Below are 21,756 nucleotides of genomic sequence, written 5' to 3'. Positions count from 1 at the left end.
CTTTTTTACTAATGTGAAGTAATTTGCTGACATGAAAACTGAGAACAGAAAATAGTGAAACCTCTGGAAATCTTTCAGTTATAGTGAGATCAAAAACTTAGTTGAATATTCAAAATTTTGAAACTAGTATTTCAGAAGATACATTGTCATGATTCCCTCTTGCAATACTCCCCAACATTTGAACACACTTATCCCGTTGTCCTTGCTATTTCCTGAAGCAGTTTTGTAAGTCTCCTTTCATGAGGACCTTTAGTTCTGCTTTGTGGCTAAACTGGTGACTGGAATACATTCAAAATATTTATCTGACATGGTCATTTTTACTCTGGGAAAGAGCCAGGGTTTCCAAGGTTCTAGATCTGAGAAACCAGGCAGATGAGGACACACTGTCACATTCATTTAATGAGCTCTGTACTCATTAAAGGCAATTGGCAGTGGCATGCACTATAATTGTCATTTCCTAAAGATATTTATAAAAGAGGATTTGCAGAAGTGCTTCAGAGAGAGGTAAGAATAATGGAATGTCAGTGTGATTCAAGTAAGGTGAAATGTTTTTAGGGTCATTAGTGCAAATGTGTCTAACTGTAATCATTTATAAAAATTTAAGCATTCATTGGATGTTGTAATCACTCAATGCATTTGTGTGTCAGTTCTATAGTTTCTGTTATGCTTGATTTTCTAAATTAGCACAAAATTATGATAAGAATTTCTAACGGGCAGGTGTAACTGAAAATATTTTACTCATTTAATAATAACTTACATGCATACTGCACAGTTTCTATACAACTTAATTAATAATAGTTTACTCTCAGGGCATATTCCTAGGCATGATGTAAAATCATTCTTCATTTCCTAAATACTCAGAGAAATTTATTATTTATAAAATCATATTCTTATAATTAAAGGCATGCCTATTTAGTTGAATTCTGGTTGACACTTAAATGCAAAAGAATGTATTAGAATAAACTTATTTTATTGATTTATCCTAAATCTAGAATGGAGTCATCTCCAAATTAGCAAAGTTAAGTGAAATAACTAAGATTTTGTCCTTTTGGACATGGGCATTGGGGACCAATTAGAAAAAAGAGAGGAGCATCTAAGGCTTGATGATATGAGGCTGAACACATAAAACATAGCAACTTGTCCTTCTGTTTTCCATCAGTAGAACTTGAGGGAATAAAGCGTGAAATGTCTCATTCAGTTTTCCCTCAGATGAGATAATAGGGAACATAGCTTTAATTAACTATACATGCAATATGTCACAAGAGAAGGCGAAATTGTTTTTTGGTTTCCACACAAAGAGCTATTCCAGGAGCGGTGAGGAATGCGTACCACAGCTTGTATGTGAGAACTTCTTTCTTGTGAGTGGACAGGTGAAGAAGGGCTTCTCTTATCAGCAGAGGAATTGAATTTTGGTGCAGGCTGGGATGACAAGTGACACAATCTTATTGCACAGCCTACATGGGCACAGTTTTGTGCCTGAAAATTTTAAAGAACTTCCACAGACTCTTATCAGGAAATGGTCATCATATTTCCTCTTTCAAAATACAAACTAAAGAATTTCAGACAAGGTGAGTCCAAATACCATTGCTGACCTGAGTGGCTCTGAGTCAGCTTTAACTAAGGGGGTACTTTGGAGATATGGTTTTCCTACCGAAAGGAAGCCTTTTGTGCAGCACAGAGAATTAGGAGTCTCAAAACAAACTGAAAATACAAACTGTGCCGGAAAGTAGCCTGCAACTTTTAGAGTGCTACTGTGTGCTGTTCTGGAGACTTGTTTCTTTAGTTAAAATAGTGGCTCTCCCTGGGGCCTGACTGGACAAAGGCAATTGACCTTACTGAGGATCTGCTCTGTGCTGTCCTTTGGCATTGTTGGGATTGAGATAGATGAAGCTCAAACTATTGTGTATTGATCATGGGATCATTATTTCTAATACTTTTAAAGGTGCATATGGAATAATAGTAACTCATGCAAATTAAATTCAGCACCCACAGTTTCTACACTTAGGTGTATTAATTCTCTCAAACAAATATTATTTTTAAACTGTATGTTTTACCACAAAGAGTTCTATGATGTTTATGACTTTTGTGACTTTTATAACAACCACAGAAGATATTCATCTTAAACTGATTTCTGAGGATAGGAGTATTTTCCTAATTATAATATAACCAAGAGAGTTATGCTTTATGAATTCTTGCTGCATTAAATAAGGTCCCATGCCTAGAGAAGGAAGCTGCTGGGTATCAGTGGAATCAGACTCTTCATTCTCACTCCAATATCCCAGCTATTTAACATCTTGCAGTCAGGGACTTACTATCTTTCATTGCCTGACAGAATGATCATTTTAAATATTGGGAATGAAATAGCTGTAGTTATGCTCTTGGCCCATCTTTTTGATAGTCTAAATTCTAACCTATTCTGCAGGAAATATAAACGCAAACATTGTCTTCCTGTGAGAAGAGTGTCCCATAGAGTTCATTAACTCAAAACACTACATGTTCGTATTTATTATTTGAAATGAGTCTCTGGCAAGGACTGCTGGAGTATTTTATTTTTTGAATTTAGGTTGATATCAAAGAAGGAAATATAGAAATATAGAAACCCCTAAATCCTAAATTTTAGGGGCAATTACACCGAAGTTTGATTTCTGAACCAATACCGTCACAGATTGTTGGATTAAACTATCCGACTAAGTTTTCATAAGGTTAATGTTTGGGTTATTTTACCAGTAGATTTGTTGTGAGCTAACCATTGAGGGAGAATGGACTGATGCATGGGACACAGCTCTTACTTCACCAGCAGGCAGCTGTGCTGATGTGCCAGACCTCGGGTCACGGTCCCCGGATGCAAGACCATGTTTTTCTTTTAATCCAGAGTGGTCTGCAGCTGCTCTTTTTGTCTGCTGAATACTGCACCCCATGCACCCTCCCCTAGATCTCCCAAAGGAGCATCCTGTGGCACACCCCTGGCTGCTCTTCAAACCATGGTCCAGTTCCAAGACCTTCCTTCCTTCCACACCAAAGCACTTCCGCCTTGTGCTGTATACACACACTCTCCGCATCTCATCTCATCAGTGCTGTCCTTGTTCTCAGAAAAGGCTTCTCCACAGCTTCTCTCCTGCTGTTCTCCCCGAGTAGAATGCTTAGTGAACAGACTCAGATTCAGAAGCACTGCACACAATGGCCATTAGCGAGACTTCATACACATCTCTCTGCCTCTACCCAATCTCCTTTCTGTGATAATGACCACACAACATTAGGCTGTGCATTTGAACATTTTGTTGTATCTTTTGAGCTGCCCACTAAATTTTAACAGCACATCATATGCTTTTGTGCATTTTAGCTGTACAGTATGTTAGTATCTAGTAGAGCTACAATGAAACAAACACTGAATACAATTTGAAGGAATAAATATGTTGTGATAACGGTGCTCTCATTTTTATCTTTGTTGGTCAGATCACAATTTTTATTTGTAAAATATTGTAGGAAGCAGAGGATGCCTATGACCTCAGCTAGCGTTGACATCCAATGGCACCATGTGCCTGTCAGCTCTCTGATCATGGCCTTTTCAGTGGTGGTGCTTTTTGTATAAAAGAGCAATAAAGATGCATCCCCATTTTCCTGTGGAACTTTCTTTCTTACATGGGTGCACGATTAGCAAAGATACATGAAGTAACATCTGATTTACACTACTACAAGTATGTAATTAGAATAAGCTATTCTTGCCCTTTTGTTACATTTGAAAAATCATTAATGCCTGATTCCTCCCTAAGTCCATGTCCTGGGCAGTATGTGAGTAGCATCCGCATTTCCACTGGACAGCAGAGCACAGGTGTGGGCAGCATGAAACCTCAGCCCGAGGCAGGATCAGAGAATTCAAACACAGGCTGCCAGGGTGAGTGTGTGCGGGGAGTGAGTGAAAGGATCACCAGCATTGTGAAGGGAGAGAGAAGGGAGGCTACCAGGAATCGAATTGTGGACAGAAGCTCCCAAGAAAACCCAGGTCACGGAGAGGAGAAAAATTATCCAGGAAGAGAACTCTACATTATTAATGACTATTTTGTTGCACTCTAATTAATTAGATCTGCGTAGGAGAGCCACACATCAGGAGCATGCAGCTGCTCACCCTTCCCTTTCTAGTTGAGCAGCTGTGCTTAGTGCCAGGGTCCTGCTTCTTCCACATGTGCAGACCTGCGGGCAGCAGAACAGGCACAGTGTGCTCCCGTGCCCACACTCAGAGACCTGGTCAGTCGAAGGGACGGTGTAACAAGCACATGAATGGACCTGGATGCACTCACCCAGCAATTACTAGAAATTCTAGAATCTAAAGCCACCACACAGGCTCCAATCTGGTTCCAGCCCTAGCTGTAATTTAGAAAAGTTTTCTTCCCATTAATGAATAGTACCCTTAATACTTGGGAAAAGAAGCTCTTTATGCCAAAATGTGCAGCATCAGTGCTGTGGAAGGACAATGATAAATGAAACCACGGGAAGAGCAACACACGCATGTTACGGATCCCTAAGATTCCAATACAAATGGATAGGGAAATATAGGTCTGTGTTTTATTGAATCCCATATCCATGTTATATTTCCAGCATTATTGTAGTCATAGTTTGGAGCTGTAAAACATGGAGAAAATACATAGTATGAAATGTATCACCTTCCTTAGGTATAAATTGTTTACATGAAAAAAGAAAATGTGCACGAAAAACAGTGCAAATAAATTTGAGATCTTAGGGCTTGTAAAATGGAAACATTATTAGAAATGACAAGATACTGTAATAATATGCTAAAAGTAGGGCTGATCTTATAGGACACACAATACATTGACAGTTCAAGGGCAGAATTTGGTTGTGGACACATTTCACGAAGGTCAGAAGAAAGTCTTTAGAGAATTTAATAGGTAGAAAAATCTAAGAGAGGAACAAGATTTATTTATCAAGCTCTTCATGGGAGTGCGAAGCACAAGGAATTTCTGAAATATTAAAGGAGAGCAAGATAACCAACATCTCAGTATTTCTGTACACACAAATCCCGAGTCACGCCCATGAGCTGCTATTGTTGATATGCTAAGAGGAATCAAAGGGAGGAGGGATTCTCATTCCTCCATCTCTGGGACCTAGTAGTGCTCCTGAGTAGTGGGTTGCAAGAGTCATCCAGGAAGGAAGGAATGTCTCTGATTGATGATTACTGCCTGTGGTTCCAGACTATATAGATATGGTTACCAGAAACAATTGGAAACTGACCTTCCATTCAGGTATTAAGTTCCAATTAAAAAATGGCATAGTGTTGGAGGAAAAACGATTCATTCTACTCAAACATTAGTAAAATGAAATCCTTTTAAATTCTACTCTTCTGTGTCATTTCACAGTCATGCTTAGTGATTGTATTTTTATTTTTCTTTCAAGGAATTTAAAAAAGAATATTTTCATGGATAAATGGAACCAAACTTCACATGATTTTATTTTGTTAGGGCTGTTTCCTCCTAACCAGACTGGCCTACTTCTCTTGTTGCTTGTCATCTTCATATTCTGCCTCGCTTCTGTGGGTAATTTGACCATGATTCACCTCATACGTGTGGACGTCCGGCTGCACACACCCATGTACCTCCTCCTCAGCCAGCTGTCACTCATGGACCTGATGTACATCTCCAGCACTGTCCCCAACATGGTGGTCAACTTCCTTTCTGGCCGGAAGAGCATCTCCTTGCTGGGGTGTGGGGTGCAAAGTTTCTTCTTCCTGACGATGGCATGCTCCGAAGGGCTACTCCTGGCCTCCATGGCTTATGACAGATTCGTGGCCATCTGCCACCCTCTCCATTACCCCATCCGCATGAGCAAAAGAATGTGTGCAAAGATGGTCGCAGGGTCTTGGATCCTGGGCTCCATCAACTCCCTGGCACACACAGCCTACCCCCTTCATCTTCCCTACTGCAGGTCCAGGGCCATCAATCACTTCTTCTGCGATGTCCCAGCCATGCTGCCCCTGGCCTGTGTGGACACCTGGGTCTATGAGTACATGGTTTTTGTGAGCACCAGCATGTTCCTCCTCCTCCCTTTCCTTTGCATTACTGCTTCCTATGCACGGGTCCTTTTTGCCATCCTCCACATGCACTCCAAAGAGGGAAGGAAAAAGGCCTTCACCACATGCTGCACACATTTGACTGTGGTGACTTTTTACTATGCTCCTTTTGTGTACACTTATCTGCGACCTAGGAGTCTCCGCTCCCCAGCAGAAGACAAGATCTTGGCCGTCTTCTACACCATCCTCACCCCTATGCTAAATCCCATTATCTACAGCCTGAGGAACAAGGAGGTGCTGAGGGCTATGGAAAGAGTGTTTGGGATGTTCTTTTCCAAGAAGAAATGATCCTGCAGGCCCTGATCTGCTTCCTTCACTTCTCTTTTATTTGGCTTGGCTGAACACTGTGGAAGAGTGAGTTCCGATGGAAACGTGGTAGGATGCATCTGTGTGACTTAAAATCTTTAGTGACACATTAAGACACAGTGTTAGTTTAAATGATGTTAGTTGCTCTATAGAAATTTAGTAATTTTGGGCTGGGGATTTAGCTCAGTGGTTCCGGCCACTGCTTCAAAGTGCAAGGACCTAAGCTCAATCCCTGGTACAAAAAAAGAAAGAAAAAAAAAGAACTGTAGTAATTTTTATTCAAAATAGTATTGTAACCATATTAATATTAAAAGAATTATTTTAATGTTATATTATCTATAATTATAATAAAATATCTCACATCATATGTTTGAGCACATAGTATTCTTTTTTTTACTATGAGTCTCAAGTTACTTATTTGTGGGGCCACAGCAAAAGTACAAAACATCTATGTGTAGGGAAGGAAAGAGAGCAAGTGGGGTGATGATCAGGGCAATTTTCCAAAACGGGTGAGTTTCATTAGTGTCTACTTGCTAAGCATTTCTGAAACTCTTATGGTTCTCATCTGTGTGTGCAGACAAGGGGTCTGATTTGTAGTGGGCACAGAGAGTTCAGAAAGGGAACAGGGCTTGGCACAGTTTTCTCACACTTTCTTCACAAAATGATACCTAGTGATTTCTATATAATTGGTATGAAATTAATATTCGCTCATATTTTGTTTTTATTCTATTCCATCATTCTTGTGTATGTTTCTTGTTGAAGTACATTACAATCTGTACTGTACACATTTCAAGTATGGAAGTCCACATGGAGCCAGGGTCTCCTGTGTTGCAAAGTGAATAATTACAACAAAACTGCTCACATCGTGGAGGCCATGGGTCAAACCAGAGGATAAGAGAAGGGAGACAGTGGATGCTGGGCATTTAAGAGAGGGATCCCTGAGAGTATCCTGACATGAGTAATGACATGGAATCAACCAGCATATGACTGCAGGTGGTGTGGAGAGATTGCCTGGAGGAATCAAAGCAAACACTGTAATGGAGGCACAGGAAAATAGGGGACAGACCATATGTCCTTCCCAAGATCACCTCGCCGATGCACCTGGACACCCCCAAGAGTGAGCTTCACTAATCTGTGAGGTGTTTTTTAGCCCATTGACATTCACACATCTGGATAGTATCCTTTTTTATGGTTTTGAAAGATGATTATAGCATAATATTGAGTTCATGCCAGGCATTTTACTCTACATTAACTTTACATATATTATCTCATTTGTTGCCTGTGGTGATACTGAAAGATAAAATAATAAATTAAACTTATACATCACTTAGTAAATGCATCACCACAACCCCACAGATTAGGTCCTAATATCATCCCCAGTCTACAAAGAAAGCCTGAAGATATCAAGGAACCCATTATAAATCAAACCAGTAACTAGTAGATCCTAAATTTGAACCAAGACAGCTAGAAATGAGAGGTCAGCTCTTAGCATAGTGCTGTAGAGCATTGTCATGGGCATTGTACGGTTGTGGAAAGAGAGGCCCACAAAGATCAAGCCTCCTGACTTCAGTCACACAGATAACGATGAAGAAGCAGGTATTTCAACCATGTGCAATTAAACAGGTGAGTGATGGCTCAGTACAAAGAAACCCCCACTCCTGTGACTACCACAGCTACATAACAGTGAGATGGACTAGCAGTGGGGTTTGGAGAACCCCATACCCAGACACAAGGGGAGAATGGTATTAGCTTTTATCTACATCACAGTTTATAATTTGCATGGTGCTCCCCAGGGAGACTCCCATTTTTGCCTGTTGGTTTGATAGCCTTGCAGAAAGTCTTCTCAATCCATTCTAGTCCAGAACCTCAAACTAAAAACAAATAATTTTCATAGAGATTTGAGTTGGTTTTAAAAGGGCATAAATACATAAATGGGCCTACATGGGTTTTTTGCTATTGAGCAGCATTTGTCACACCATTAAACTGTAATTCATAATTGTTTAGTTTGTTGAGAATGTAAAGTGGTACAATTGCTAATGAATCAGAAATTCCTCAGAAAATTAAAACTAGAAATTTCATTTGAGCCAGATATTCCCCTTCTAAGTTTCCTCTCAAGAGAGTTAAAGACATTATATTACAGTGATATATGCATATCTATGTTTATGGAAGCACAATTAACAATAGCTAAAGCTTGAAAATTACCAAATGTCTGTTTTCCAACAGGTGAATGGATAAAGAAATGCGATATTTTTACAAAATGGAGTACTAGTCTGCCATAAAGAAAGATAAACTTCAGTCATTTTTAGGAACATGGATGCATCTTGAGACCATAATGTTAAATGAAATAAATCAGACAGGCAAACTTAAATATCATACAATTTCTCTCACATGTGAAACCCAAAACATAAGTAAAGAACAAAAATGAAAGCTAGTAGGAAATTGGGAGATCAATCCTTTGCAAATAAGGAGGGGGCGCATGAGATGGGGGGAGGGGGGCAAGTGGATGAAAACAGAATTGAGATGTGATGTGCACAAATTGAGACGTAGCAAAGCCCCACAAGGACAGCAATAAGTATGCACTAAAAACGTGTACAAATAAAACAATAAGAATTGAAAAAAACTGTTTCTGTACATGTGTTCCTCCACCATCCCTGTGTTCACTCAACATGTGCTGAGTGTTGTTCATAAACTTCCAACTGTGGTCTCAGTGCTGAGGAAGCCAAGGAGAGGAGGCGCAGTCCCAGCTGCCTGTGCCGTACCACATCCATCCATCCTGTCGGTTCCAACAGACAGGTTGCCCACATCCAAAAGCTCTGTTCTTGTGCTGCCTGAGGATGTTCTCCGGATAGGGCAGGCTCATCTCATCACTGTAGTTCAGATCTTGAGTGTCCCCCAAAGGTCCCTGTGTGTGCAAGGCTGGGTTCCAAGCTGGAGCACCGGGAGCCTGTGGGAACTCCGGGTCCTTTTGTGATTAGAGTTCCAGAGAGGGCTGTCTAACCCAGACTCCTATGTTTTTGCTTCCTGGCCCTAAGGTGAACAGCTTGGTTTTATTATGCATTCTCAGCACGACGTGCCACCTCCTCTCAGGCACAAAGCAATGTGCATGGAGCAGAACCTCCCAAACCATAAATCAAAATGCATCATTTCTTATAGGAAGCGTTGTGCTAGGCACAGGAAGCTGACACCCAGGAGCTCCTCTGAGCCCACAGAGAGCAGAGTTGGTGGATAAGTTCCCCAGCTTCCCTGCCCTTCAGTAGGACTTTGTGAGGTGCGCTCTTTACAGAATTCTGGTGCTGAGAAGGAGGCAGTGGCTCATGGGAATGGCCTTTCTAAGAGTCATACAGACATTGTTCTTCACCTCCTTCCAAAGATCTCGGAGGGACTCCCAAAGTTAAAGAGGGGAAATAAATATAACTTCCCATCTGCTAGATGTTAAATGCACCAAACTCACATTCCCAAAGTGAAACAATGAATTCTAAGAAAAAAGAGAGTTTTAAAAGTAGGAAACTTCATTGGGAAATAGCAATGGCAAGCAGAAATGGGAAATAAGAACAGCTCCTGAGAGACAGGAGAGGTCCCAAATGGGTTGCCCTGGGTAACATCTTACGCACAACTTGGGACACATCCTAAGCTATATTTGGTGTCCAAACAAAGACAACCATGAGTTTCTAACTCTACCTACCAGGTATACAACCAGAAATGCAAATCATCTATTTCTCATAATCTCAAAAACGCTGTCATTTTTCCAAAGCCCAAGCCCAAGTCTCTTTTGAGACTCAAGGCAACCCTTATCTGTTAACATCTCTGTAAAATGTGAAAAAATTAAATAATTCCTAGCTATAACGTCACTGAGTAAACATTTCTTTTCTCAAAGGGAAAAATAGAGAGATACAAAAAATCAAGCCAACCAAGACCAACAACCAGTAGAGCAATCTCTCAATTCTGCAGCTGCACATTCAGCATGCAGGATGAGCTGTGGTGACACACGAGCTCCAGAGCCTTCTTCTGAACTCTGGGTGCAATACTGTGATTCCACACCTCTTGCATTCAGAGCTCCTGAAAATCCAAGGCATTGTGGATGGCACAATGATCTGCTCCAGCTTGACCTGTACTGGATCCCATTTGGACTATGGCTTCAGCAGCTTCTAAATGAATGAATAGCTGATCTTGGTGCAGTCATTTGCGAGAATGTGCTATTCTAATGAGCAGTACATACTAATATTTTCCTTTCAAAATTAAGTCTTTCAAAGTAGTTCACTTTTTTCCACCCTTGAGCCTGCAGTGGGGAGGGTCTGGCCAATTTCTGAGATGCCTTCAAGTCATCTTCCTTATGTTATTAACACTATATTTTTAGTACCAGGGATTGAACTCACATCCTTGTGTTTGCAAGATAGGCATCAGCACCACTGAGCTAAATCCCTGGCCCTTTCCAATGTTTTTTAATGCTGAATATTTGGCTTCATTTTCAGAAATCACACTGTCTTTGCCTCAACTTTATAGGCATTTCTGTTATGTCCAAGCTTCATGTCATTCTTCTCTGCTTTTTGCTCCTGATTCTTACTGTTCTTTGGGCTGAGTGGCCAGTAGTACTCAGGCCACAGCATCAACAATGGGTGGCCTTGAAATTTCCATTTGATAATGTAGTCCACTATCTTTAATCCGAGTCTCAATACATGGGAAAAATGAACACAAATTTTCTATCAAAGTGTAACAACATGGCCTTTATTCTAATAACCACTGGAGTCCTTGTTTATATATGAAAACTCCTCAGCCTGATCTTTACTGTGCCCATTGTCTATCAGCATTCTTATTTTCTGAGCTCTGACCATGGTCACTTATCAAACATTGCTCATAGTATTCTAGGGCTTCTCAAGCCTGAGCATAGAAACCTTTCCAAACTCTTCCTGCAAAGCAGTTCCAAAGGCTTCTGAATCTCATGGCCAAGTAAAGTCACACCAGTAACACCACTCATGGTAAAAATCACCCTCATAACCTCATAATCACACCTACATAGCCTATCTTTTAACACCATGACTACGAAAGTTGGATTTTGACACCTGACTTTTCCATGTTTGTATAATATCCTTCCCTTCCTGCATAGGCATCCCATCCTTTAGAGAACTGGCCTCACATCATTTGAACTGTGCATTTTCTCAGGGTACCACACTCTAAAGGGTCAAGTGTTCAGTTGCAGACTCTGTTCTCAGCATGGTGAAATTCTTAGTAATTGTGTCCCAGAGCAGATATGAACCAGATGGTGACAAGATAAGCATAGTTTTGGTCTGAAAGCAGGGTTTCACAGCTCTTTTCAAGTAGGATAGAAACTACAGAGAAACTGGTGTGTGCTCCTTATGTGTGCATACATTTACCCTGGAAGAGTCTAGCACATGGCTTCTCCCGCGAGTGGCTGCACCAAACAGGGTTTGCTCCTGTGTCATGACAGCAGCAGCAGGAGGAACACAGAAGTGAAGGTGAGTCTTTCCCAGTGAGAGAGCAGAGCCCTCACTGGAGCAGCACCGAGCAGCCCTGGAAGTAGATTTTCAGCTGTTTCAAGCTGAGCTCACCCCTGTGAGGTCTACATAGCCACACTGCCAGACTTGAAACAACTGGAGTTTAGGGATGACACATAACCAGTAAACTATTGCAAAATAAATGTGTATTCACGATCACTGCAAGAGAAAGTAACAGGGATTTGTAATAATTTAATAATTTCAGAATGTATGGCTCTAAACATTGGTACAGCATGATAAAGAGCACATCTATAGGTCAAAACCAGACAGATAATTGAAATATCTTTTAACATTTTGAAAATTAAAACTAATGATTATTTCATCTGCAAAACATTATTTTATTATGAAGAATCCCATAAACGAATTACTAACAATAAACAAAAATTTTAAATGAGTTTCCTTTTACTTTAATATAAAATGCTAGAAAACACAAATGAGATTTGAAGCTTGTCTCCAAAATGGGCTCTTTTTAAAACAAAATTTACAAGTTAACACAAATGTGGATACAATGAGTAAAATGCTGTTAATGTACAGAATATGGCCCAGAGTAAAGCTCAGTTGTAGAAACCTTGCATAGCATATATGAGAATTTTGGTTGGATCCTCATCAACGTAGAAAAAAAAATGTACTCATACAAAAATGTTTAAATTTAAGTTCAAATGAAAAGGAAAATGATTTATGTAGGCAGTCACAGTTTTGGTGAAAAAAAGTGCTTCATGAGAATGAACAGCTCCAGACCGTGTGTTTTCAGAGTTACATACTGGAACTTATCCCTGAGTTTCTGCAGCTGAACACATTCCTCAGAAGTCCAGAAACACAATCACCATGATCCTTGTATTAAGCTCTGTTAATAGTGTCATCAATGTTCTACATGAGATTCCACTTTCAGTTTTACAGACTGAAATGAAGGTGTTCAAAATAAAAGTTTGTGAGATTTGGTCAGTAAATTTGGAGGAAAACAAAGCCATACAGGTCTTAAAATCAATAAATCTACTACCTGATAAAATGTTACTGGTCTCTCTTTCTCTCTCTCTTCATACATATATATATATATATATGGGGGGGAGCACTGATGACGTTGCAGTAGGAGAAATAGACCCGGCCCAGGAGGACAGATACCGCAGGAATTCACTTTAGGAAGCAGAGGCAGCGGAAGGGTGGGTGCTACGGCTGAGGGAATGGAGAGAAGCTGAGACCAGCTCCGTACATAGCGACTTTTAGATCAGGGTGATGAGAACTCCTGGGGATCGAGAGTGACTCACAGCCTCCCACTGTGCCTTGGAAAAGGTGAAATCCCAGACTTCACCTCACTCATCTGTACTGTCATGGAAACGCCTCAAAACTCAGTTACTAAAGTTATTCCAGTAATGGATTTCCAAACATGTTTTAAGGCAGTATTTTGAGCCATGCTGGAGCAACTTATATTCCGTCATCATTTGATCTGTGCTAATTTGCAAAGAGAAATTTAATAGAAGACATGGGTTTCAGAAGATTTTTAGAATCAATGTGAGAGCAGCAGAGTAGGCTAAGGTTATTCTGTTTCTCTTCTGTAACTCGTTTTTTTTATTAAGAAGTGAAATATGCTCAAATGCCACATTGGGCCCGGCACGGGCAGTGCATCCCATGAGTGCCCTTCTGCGTCTCCCTGCCTATTGGAGCCCCCATGGGCAACATTAGAATACAACGCTATTTCCTGGTGGGTGAACAGCATCCTGACAGTATGCCAGGCAGGACGCAGGCCCGGCCCTCAGGTTATTTGTTTCACTTGTAAACATGAACATTTTCTTTGATAAAAAAATCTCCTATTTTTATTATTTTTACCCTGTTATTGTTTAGTGAAATGACTGTAAGTAAACTCTGGGAAGCATGTTTAAGCATTTAAACTTACTTTGATTTTCCTATATTCCCGTCAAAATGTGCAATTCATCCGTCAGTGGAGCCAACGTTTACCATGGAGGAAGAGGTGGGCAGGAAGACTCAGCGCAGAGCCCTGACCTTGAGAAGCAGAGGCCTAGGGGCAGGACCCAGAGGAGAGGAGAGACGCAGGCACGAAATCAGTGTTTCTCCTCACACACAGTCTCTGAGAACCTGTCCAGTTTTGTGTTGGACTCAGGGGAATTCGACCCTAAGTGTAGTCTTTTCAGGTAGCTATAGACCATGACACTTTGTGGGTGAGATACTCAGATTCAGAGATTTTAAGGGAGCTATCCTAGGATGCCAGCTAGGAAAATGTCCACACACGCGCATGGAAACATATCTAAGTTTCCATAAACGCCTCACTTAGTGCACTTGTAATTGTAATGTGTACATGTTAATGCACACAGCGGATGTCCAGTATTAATAGAAACAATCACAAACGTATTCACACCTTTGAAAAGTGCCTGCTCAAATTGTTTTTGGAGTATATTTGGATGACGATCCTAAAATAAGGGATTGTCATATTTTAATTACCCAAATCAAAAGAGAAAATGAAAAGAAGAAAAATATTAAAATATAAATTTCTAAAAGTAAAAAATTATTTAAAGGATTTTTCCAATTTTTTTACACATAAACATTATTTTACTGTTAAAGTTACTTGTGTGGGCATCTTGTGTTTCCTATATCACCTGGTTTTATAGTTTTGCATTAACCCAGCAACAAATAGATACATGCTCATAGAAGAATGTTTTTTAAAACTTTCATGACAAGTTATATCTTTTTCCAATGACACACTGTCCCTGCTAGGAGAATTCGATGACAGAGAAATATCCCCATATCTCCTGTGAGATCCAGGTTCATATTCAATGTCACGAATGATTTCTCCAAGTGCCACCCGCACATTACAACGGATTCTGTGTTGTAGTCCTCACATCACTTCACCGCATCGTTTCCTTAGGCTTCCATTTAGAAGTGAAAATATGATACTGAAAACTGATCCTTTTTTGATTCCTGGACTAATAAAAAATGGGGATTTTTCAAATATAGCTTCCTGTTCATAGCAGGAATAAGAGAAGCGCGGACACTTGAGTCATCTGTGACCCAGAGATTCAAAGAAAAAGAACTAGGAACCAAAGAGCAGTGCCCCCAAAGTCGGCACTGTGCAGTTTTCAATGCAGCACAGGCTCCCCCTCTCTACTCGCCCCCTGTCCACAGAGGATTCTTAGAGTCTGAGAGATTTACACAGTAAACTTCGTTCACTGTATCTGTTCTGATAATTTTCACAGCTGGAGCAAGTCTCTGAATTTAGTCAAACACGGGTTTCATTAATTTCCGGTTGCAGAGAGGTTTCAAGAAAACATGGACTGAGGTCAAGGATTTGGCTCAGTGGCACTGTGCCTACCTTGCAGGTCCAGAGGATTCTTAGAGTCTGAGAGATTTACACAGTAAACTTCGTTCACTGTATCTGTTCTGATAATTTTCACAGCTGGAGCAAGTCTCTGAATTTAGTCAAACACGGGTTTCATTAATTTCCGGTTGCAGAGAGGTTTCAAGAAAACATGGACTGAGGTCAAGGATTTGGCTCAGTGGCACTGTGCCTACCTTGCAGGTCCAAGGTCTTGCATAAGAACCCCACTACTGCCAAAATGAAAAGAAAGAAAGAGAGGGAGAGAGAGATGGAGAGAGAGAGAGAGAAAGAGAGAGAGAGAGAGAAACGAAGGAAGCAAAGAACAAAGGCAGAAAAAGAAAAAGAAATGTAAGACAGAAGAAAAGAAGGAGGCATTGGAGATTTAAAAAAAAAAAAAAAAGGAGAAAGCGCAAACAACACCATCGACCTGTTTTGCCAAACTCGGAGTCGCTTCTCTCTCTCTCAGGATACCTGACTTGTCCTGTGCTCCTGATCTCTCATAAAGTGACCCTCCTGGCTTACAGATCAACCTGAGGATTCATCAAGGGTGGGGAAGGCTTTGAAGTTCTGACTCTGGACAGCTAGCCACATTCCGTTCAAAGAGCTGGTCCTGCCTGAATGTCCCTTCCTATACCGACACATGGTCTGACCTCGCCTCAGTGAATTGGAGCTCAGCACACTGTAAAATAGCTGCTGTAGAATCTCAGGAATCAGAGCAGAGCCCAAGTAAATAAGCATCAGCAAGAGATGTAAATTCCAAGTCAGTCCTCCTGTCGCCCCCAGCCGAAGGAACACCTCCAGACACCAGCGGGTCAGTCCAGTCTGCTCTGTCAACCCCAGACCTGCCCACCTCTCCCAGATCTCCTGACCTCTTAAGTTGACAATGAGGCCACAGTCACAGCAGAGCAGTCGTGCTTCCTAGTGGACGCCTTGAGTCCTGTGCTGACAGATGTACCCATGGACATCTTACTTCCACCTGGCGTCTCAGAGACCTTTGGGAGACTGAGCAGCAGCCAGGATCCCTCCTTCTGTGGCTGCAGACTGAGTTTGAACACTGCCCTGACCCTAGGGAAGGTCCACTGAGACTGACAGTAGGTCCAGTCACTGAGGACATGTCCTGGCCTGAAGCCAGGGGGAGGAAAGAGCCCTTCAGGCACTGAGAACTCCACAGGCTGCCCTGGAGGAAGAAGAGGCAGGTTCATGCAGACCTTCCCAGCCTGTGCCGCTCTGGTTTGTCATGGAGACTTCTGTGTGCACAATGCAACTCAGGGCCTGTGAGTGATGACACACCTGCACGTAATGATCATTTCCCACTTTGTAATGTAAGAACATGCATGATATGACATGCATTTAATGAGAGCACGTTGGTAGATATTCTTAGAGAATCACATAGAGGTTATTCTAAAGCTTGCAACTATTTCTGTACAAAAGTCCATCCAATTACAAACAATTTTATATTGTTAAACTCAATAGTAAAGATAATGTTATTCTGGAGATTGTTGGCAGTTATTCACAAAATATTCCATCATTGTTTTCCTTACAAATAGAAACAATCCTAATAACAAACTTCTAATTTCTAAAAAAATATTTATGCATTATATGCAGAAATGAATAACATTGCACCATGCTATTGTGTAAGGACTTAATAATATGTGAAAAGTTAATATTAAGGCTGAAATAATTTCTGATGTTAAAATCCACACACTGAATGCCCTGTCTTTGCAAGCTGAAGCGCCTCTCTGCTGCCCTCAGCAAATGGCCATGGGTGTTAGAGTACAGCCTGTCTGGCCCTCCAGGACCTGGCGGACTGAACTGTGAGGAGGAGGAGGAGGAGGAGGAGGAGGAGGGGAGAGACCTTGGAGGTGGACGCAGTGCCTGAGGAGGACTCCATGACTGGGGCTTCCTCAGTGTCATCTCTGGCTCCATGGCCCAGATCCCGCCACTGGATGAGGGGACACAGGTGGAGCTTAGTGTGTGGGTCCTGGGGCATTGGTCTGACCTGGTCAGGGCATTTCCTGGGAGCCGAAGGATTGTTTGCATGACAAAGGGAGAGGAGGCCAGGACAAAGGAGGACTGTAGCATCCCCTGAGCCCCACCTGTCCTAGAGATCTGGGGTGCTGTCCTGCTGAGAGTGCTGGGCAGGGTCTAGAACCTTCACCTTTACCACTGTGACCACTCAGTGAGCGTGGACAGCCAGTAGACTGGGCTCAAACTGAAAGAACTCAGGAATCAAAACTTATGTAAAATGCAGCTATTGCTCTCACTTATCTCTGAATGTCTTTGTTTAGAACACAGGAATTACAAACTAGAGCTTACAGCTCTTCACATGAACAGTCACACTCACTTGTTTTTAAAGGAAGCCCATTCTGTGTCCTAAAAAAGAGAAAGAACCAGGTGACAAAGCTTTGTGTACTGCAGTGGAACAGGTCATGGTTTAGACTCTCAGGAGACTGAGGCAGGAGGATTGCTTGAGCCCAGGAACTAAAGGAAACTGGGGGAAGCAGTGACACCTTGTTTCAAAAACACAGTGGAAGACCTGTTAAATAAACACAAACTATTTCTACAGAATGAGTAGGGCATTCATGGATTTCTGTGATTTAGGAATGGGCATCTGTGTGTTAATTTGTATTTCATTGAATAAGCAAGACTTAACAGATAATGTTCTATCTTTTCATGTGTTGTACCCCCTTTTATTCCAATGTCACCCTAATTAACTGCATTGTAGGTCAGAGTCTTATATCCTGATTGTATTCCGTATTTAGATTGCACTACGTTGAGAACGGAGATCATGCTGGTTACCAGGAGTTGGGAGTCAGAGGGGTTGGTGAGGTAGAGTTTCAGTGCTATCTACCATTACACTGTGGCAATGTGAATTCAAGATGTACAGTGCACTACCATTCATGATGAAAAACTACCTACAGAAAGCTGGAATAGATGGTCTTTAGCTCAACTTGATAAAGTCTGACTAAGAAAAAACAATGATCAACAGCATACCCAATGGTCCAAAAATGAAAACCTCCATGCTAAAATCAGGAAGAAGACAAGGATGTCCAGTGCCACCACTCCTGTTCAATATCCTTTTGAAAAATTAACCACAGCAATTCAAGAAGAGAAAACATTAAAACCAATAAAGATACCCAAGGAAGAATTGAAACAGTCACACTTTGCTAATCATATAGTACTCTACATAGTGGACCCAAAATCTCTGCCAAAAGACTTCTAGACTTAAGTGACAGATTCAGGAAAGTGGCTGAATAAAAGTTACATAATCAGAAATCAATAGCTTCCTTGTACATAAATAATACTCACTGAGAGTGAAATTAGAGAAAAAAATCACTTTCAGAGTAATATCCAAAATAATGAAACATCTAGAAATCAATCTAACAAAGGAAGCAAAAGACCTCTACTTTGAGAAACACAACATTGTGAGTAAAAGAGATTGTAGAGGCTATAAGATAGTTAAAAGACATCTCTTGTTCCTGGGTAGGAAGAATTTAGATAGTGAAAATTGCCATACTTCCAGAATGTTGAACAGATTCAGTGCATTCCCAACTGAAATCCCAACAGTATATTTCACAGAAACTGGAGTAAACAATCCTAACATTCATCTAGAACATGAAGGGACCCAGAATAGCAATAGCAATTCTAGGCTATAGAGACATGGCAGGGAGTATTACAATCCCAAACTTGAAACCATACTATAAAGCCATTGCGATAAAAACAGCATGATACTGGCAAAGAAGCTGACATGAGGATCAGTGGAATACATTAGAAGATGCCAAATCCACTGCTTACATACTCAGCCACCTCATCTTTGACAAAGGAGCCAACCACCCTCTCTGGGGGAAAGACAGCCTCTTTCATAAATGGTATTGGAAAAACTGGATTTCAAATCGTCATAGATTAAAACTACACCTATATCTTTAGCATGCACTCCACTAATATCTAAGTGGATCAAAGATGTACATATTAAAATAGAAACAGTAAACATGCCGGAAGGTAAATTAGGTAGAACTCTTAAAATGTTGCCATAGGAAATGACTTGATGAACAAATCCTCAGTAGCATGGGAACTAGCATAAAGAATCAAAATGTGGAATTTCATCTTTTTAAAATTTTTCTGCTCTGCCAGAGAAATCCCCAGTGGAGCTAAGAGATAATCTGCAGTGTGGGAAACATTTTTACCAGCTGTTCCTCGGAAAAAGGTCTACTACCTAGAATATACAAGTAACTCAAAACTCAGATCCCCCAAAGATTCAGACCCAAATCAAAAATGGGCATCTGAAATGAACATATTTATCAAAGAAATAAATGCAACAAATAAACATAAGAAAAAATGTTCAACATCACTGTTCATTTGAGAGATATACATGAAAATAGCACTGAGATTCCACCTCACTACAAAAAAATGGCTGCTATGAGGAAATCCACAAATAACACATGCTTACAGGGTTGTGGGGAGAAAAGAACACTTCTTCATTATTGGTGGGAGTGCAGACTGGTGTAACCACTGATGAAATCACTATAGAGATACCTTACACAGCTAGGATTGGGAGTCTAATTAGATCCAGCTAGTCCTCTGTTGGGTATTTTCACTAAATATTTAAACGATTCATACCACAGTGATATATGTGTACCCATGTTTATAGTGGCACAGTTCATAATAGCTATAATTAGGAAGCAGCCCAGTTGCCCATCAACTGGAAATTGGATAAAGAATAGGAGATATAAAGATGTGGAGTAGTGATGACTGTGTAGCTGAGGATGGCAACTCAGGCACCTTTCCTGTATTCCTACTACAAATGAGGAAATTCAGTAACAGGTTTTATCCGATCACATAAATTTTGAGAGGTCATTAGGAAAGTGTGTATTTTGAGGGAAATTCCCAGCAATGTGCTTCTCACTCTACTTTTTTAGTACTAAACTATCCTACAGAGATTTTTATCACGCAGAATCTTAAAAAGGACTGCTGAAAATTTTCCATTTCCTTATCTCCATAATACAAAAATATTGTAGCAAAAATGACAAAAACTCCATGATTATTATTTTTATTGGAAAGGAGAGATAAAGAAAACAAAATAAATATACAAGGACATATAATTATTGTCATGTTATCCCTCAAAATTTTTAAATCTGAAACCTTAATTGTAATTTCTGAGGCCTCAACCTTAACAATTTTTCTAGTCCCTATCCACTGCTGAATATATTGACACGGAAATTTGTCTACATTTTACATTGTGGTAGAACGGAACTTCACAGCCACTCTTGCCAGGGCCCCCAGCACCTCCTTGTTCCTCAGGCTGTAGATCACAGGGTTGAGCATTGGGGTGAGGATGGCATAGAAGACAGAGACCACCTTGTCCTCTGCTGGAGACCGGAAGGACTTTGGGCGGAGATAAGTGAAAACAAAAGGTACATAGTACAAAGTCACCACTGTGAGGTGGGTGCTGCAGGTGGAATAGGCCTTCTTCCTGCCTTCCTGTGTGCGCATGCGGTAGACAGCAAGGAGCACTTTCCCGTAGGAACCCACTATGACTATGAAAGGGAATAGGAGAAAGGTGACCGTGCTGAGAAACAAAGTGTACTCATAGATCCAGGTGTCCTCACAGGCCAGAGTCACCATGGCTGGGATATCACAGTAGAAATGATCGATGGCCCTGGACCTGCAGTAAGGGATGTGGAGGACATAGACTGTGTGAGCACAGGAGTTGACAACACCCATGACCCAGGATCCCAGGATCATCAGCACACACACTCTTCTGTTCATGCGGATGGGGTAGTGCAGAGGGAAGCAAATAGCCACATAGCGATCATAGGCCATAGACATCAGAATAGGTCCTTCGCAACCTGCTAACATCGCAAAAAAGAAACATTGAACTCCACACCCAATGAAGGAGATGGACTTGTTCCCAAACAGGAAACCAGAAGCCATCTTGGGCACAGTGGTGCAGATGCAAATTAGGTCTATGAGGGAGAGCTGACTGAGCAGGAGGTACATGGGTGTGTGGAGCTGGGAATCCAGGAGGATGAGCAGCACCATGCACAGGTTGCCGGTCAGGGCCATCAGGAAGATGAGGATGGTGAGAGTGAAGAGGAAAAGACCAAGACTCGATGTGGGGAACAGACCCAGCAGGATGAAGTCGGTGAAGGTCTCATTGTAATTTTCCATGGTACATTATTGTGATTTACTCTAGACACAGACACATCTGTGAATAGGTATACTTCATTATCACATCTGAAGAATTCCCAAGTATGCTCACTTTTTTCTTATTGATAAGTACTTTTAATTATACATAAATTGTAAAATAAATAAATAAATTATACACATTTTGGAGTAACTTCAGACTCATTAGCATAATTAGAAAATGATTTGTGCCAGAGATTTAGCTCAGTAGTTTGGTGGCCTGCCTTCCAATCGCAAGGACCTGACTTCAATCCCTGATACCAAAAAAAGAGAAAAAGATTTGTAATGCAATTATGTCATGATTGATTCATAAATTGTGCACTTCTGAAATGAAGAACTTATTTTCAAAAAGT

General features: G+C 41.0%; 2 protein-coding genes across 2 annotated transcripts; one reads left to right on the top strand and one right to left on the bottom strand.

Moving 5' to 3' along the window:
* Positions 1-5,428: 5,428 nt before the first annotated feature.
* LOC104858236 (olfactory receptor 2L13) lies at positions 5,429-6,367 on the top strand. The gene has a single exon (XM_010618324.1). It carries the CDS (start codon positions 5,429-5,431, stop codon positions 6,365-6,367), a length of 939 nt encoding a protein of 312 aa, XP_010616626.1.
* A 14,082-nt stretch (positions 6,368-20,449) lies between these two features.
* Positions 20,450-21,388, bottom strand: LOC104858235 (olfactory receptor 2L3). The gene has a single exon (XM_010618323.1). It carries the CDS (start codon positions 21,386-21,388, stop codon positions 20,450-20,452), a length of 939 nt encoding a protein of 312 aa, XP_010616625.1.
* Between the last annotated feature and the right edge of the window lie 368 nt (positions 21,389-21,756).

Source organism: Fukomys damarensis, unplaced genomic scaffold, assembly GCF_012274545.1.
Source record: "Fukomys damarensis isolate Sample0158 unplaced genomic scaffold, DMR_v1.0_HiC HiC_scaffold_3, whole genome shotgun sequence".
In the NCBI taxonomy this organism is placed as follows: Eukaryota; Metazoa; Chordata; class Mammalia; order Rodentia; family Bathyergidae; genus Fukomys; species Fukomys damarensis.
Note: the sequence above shows the minus strand (reverse complement) of the source record. Positions and strands in the feature narration are given on the sequence as shown.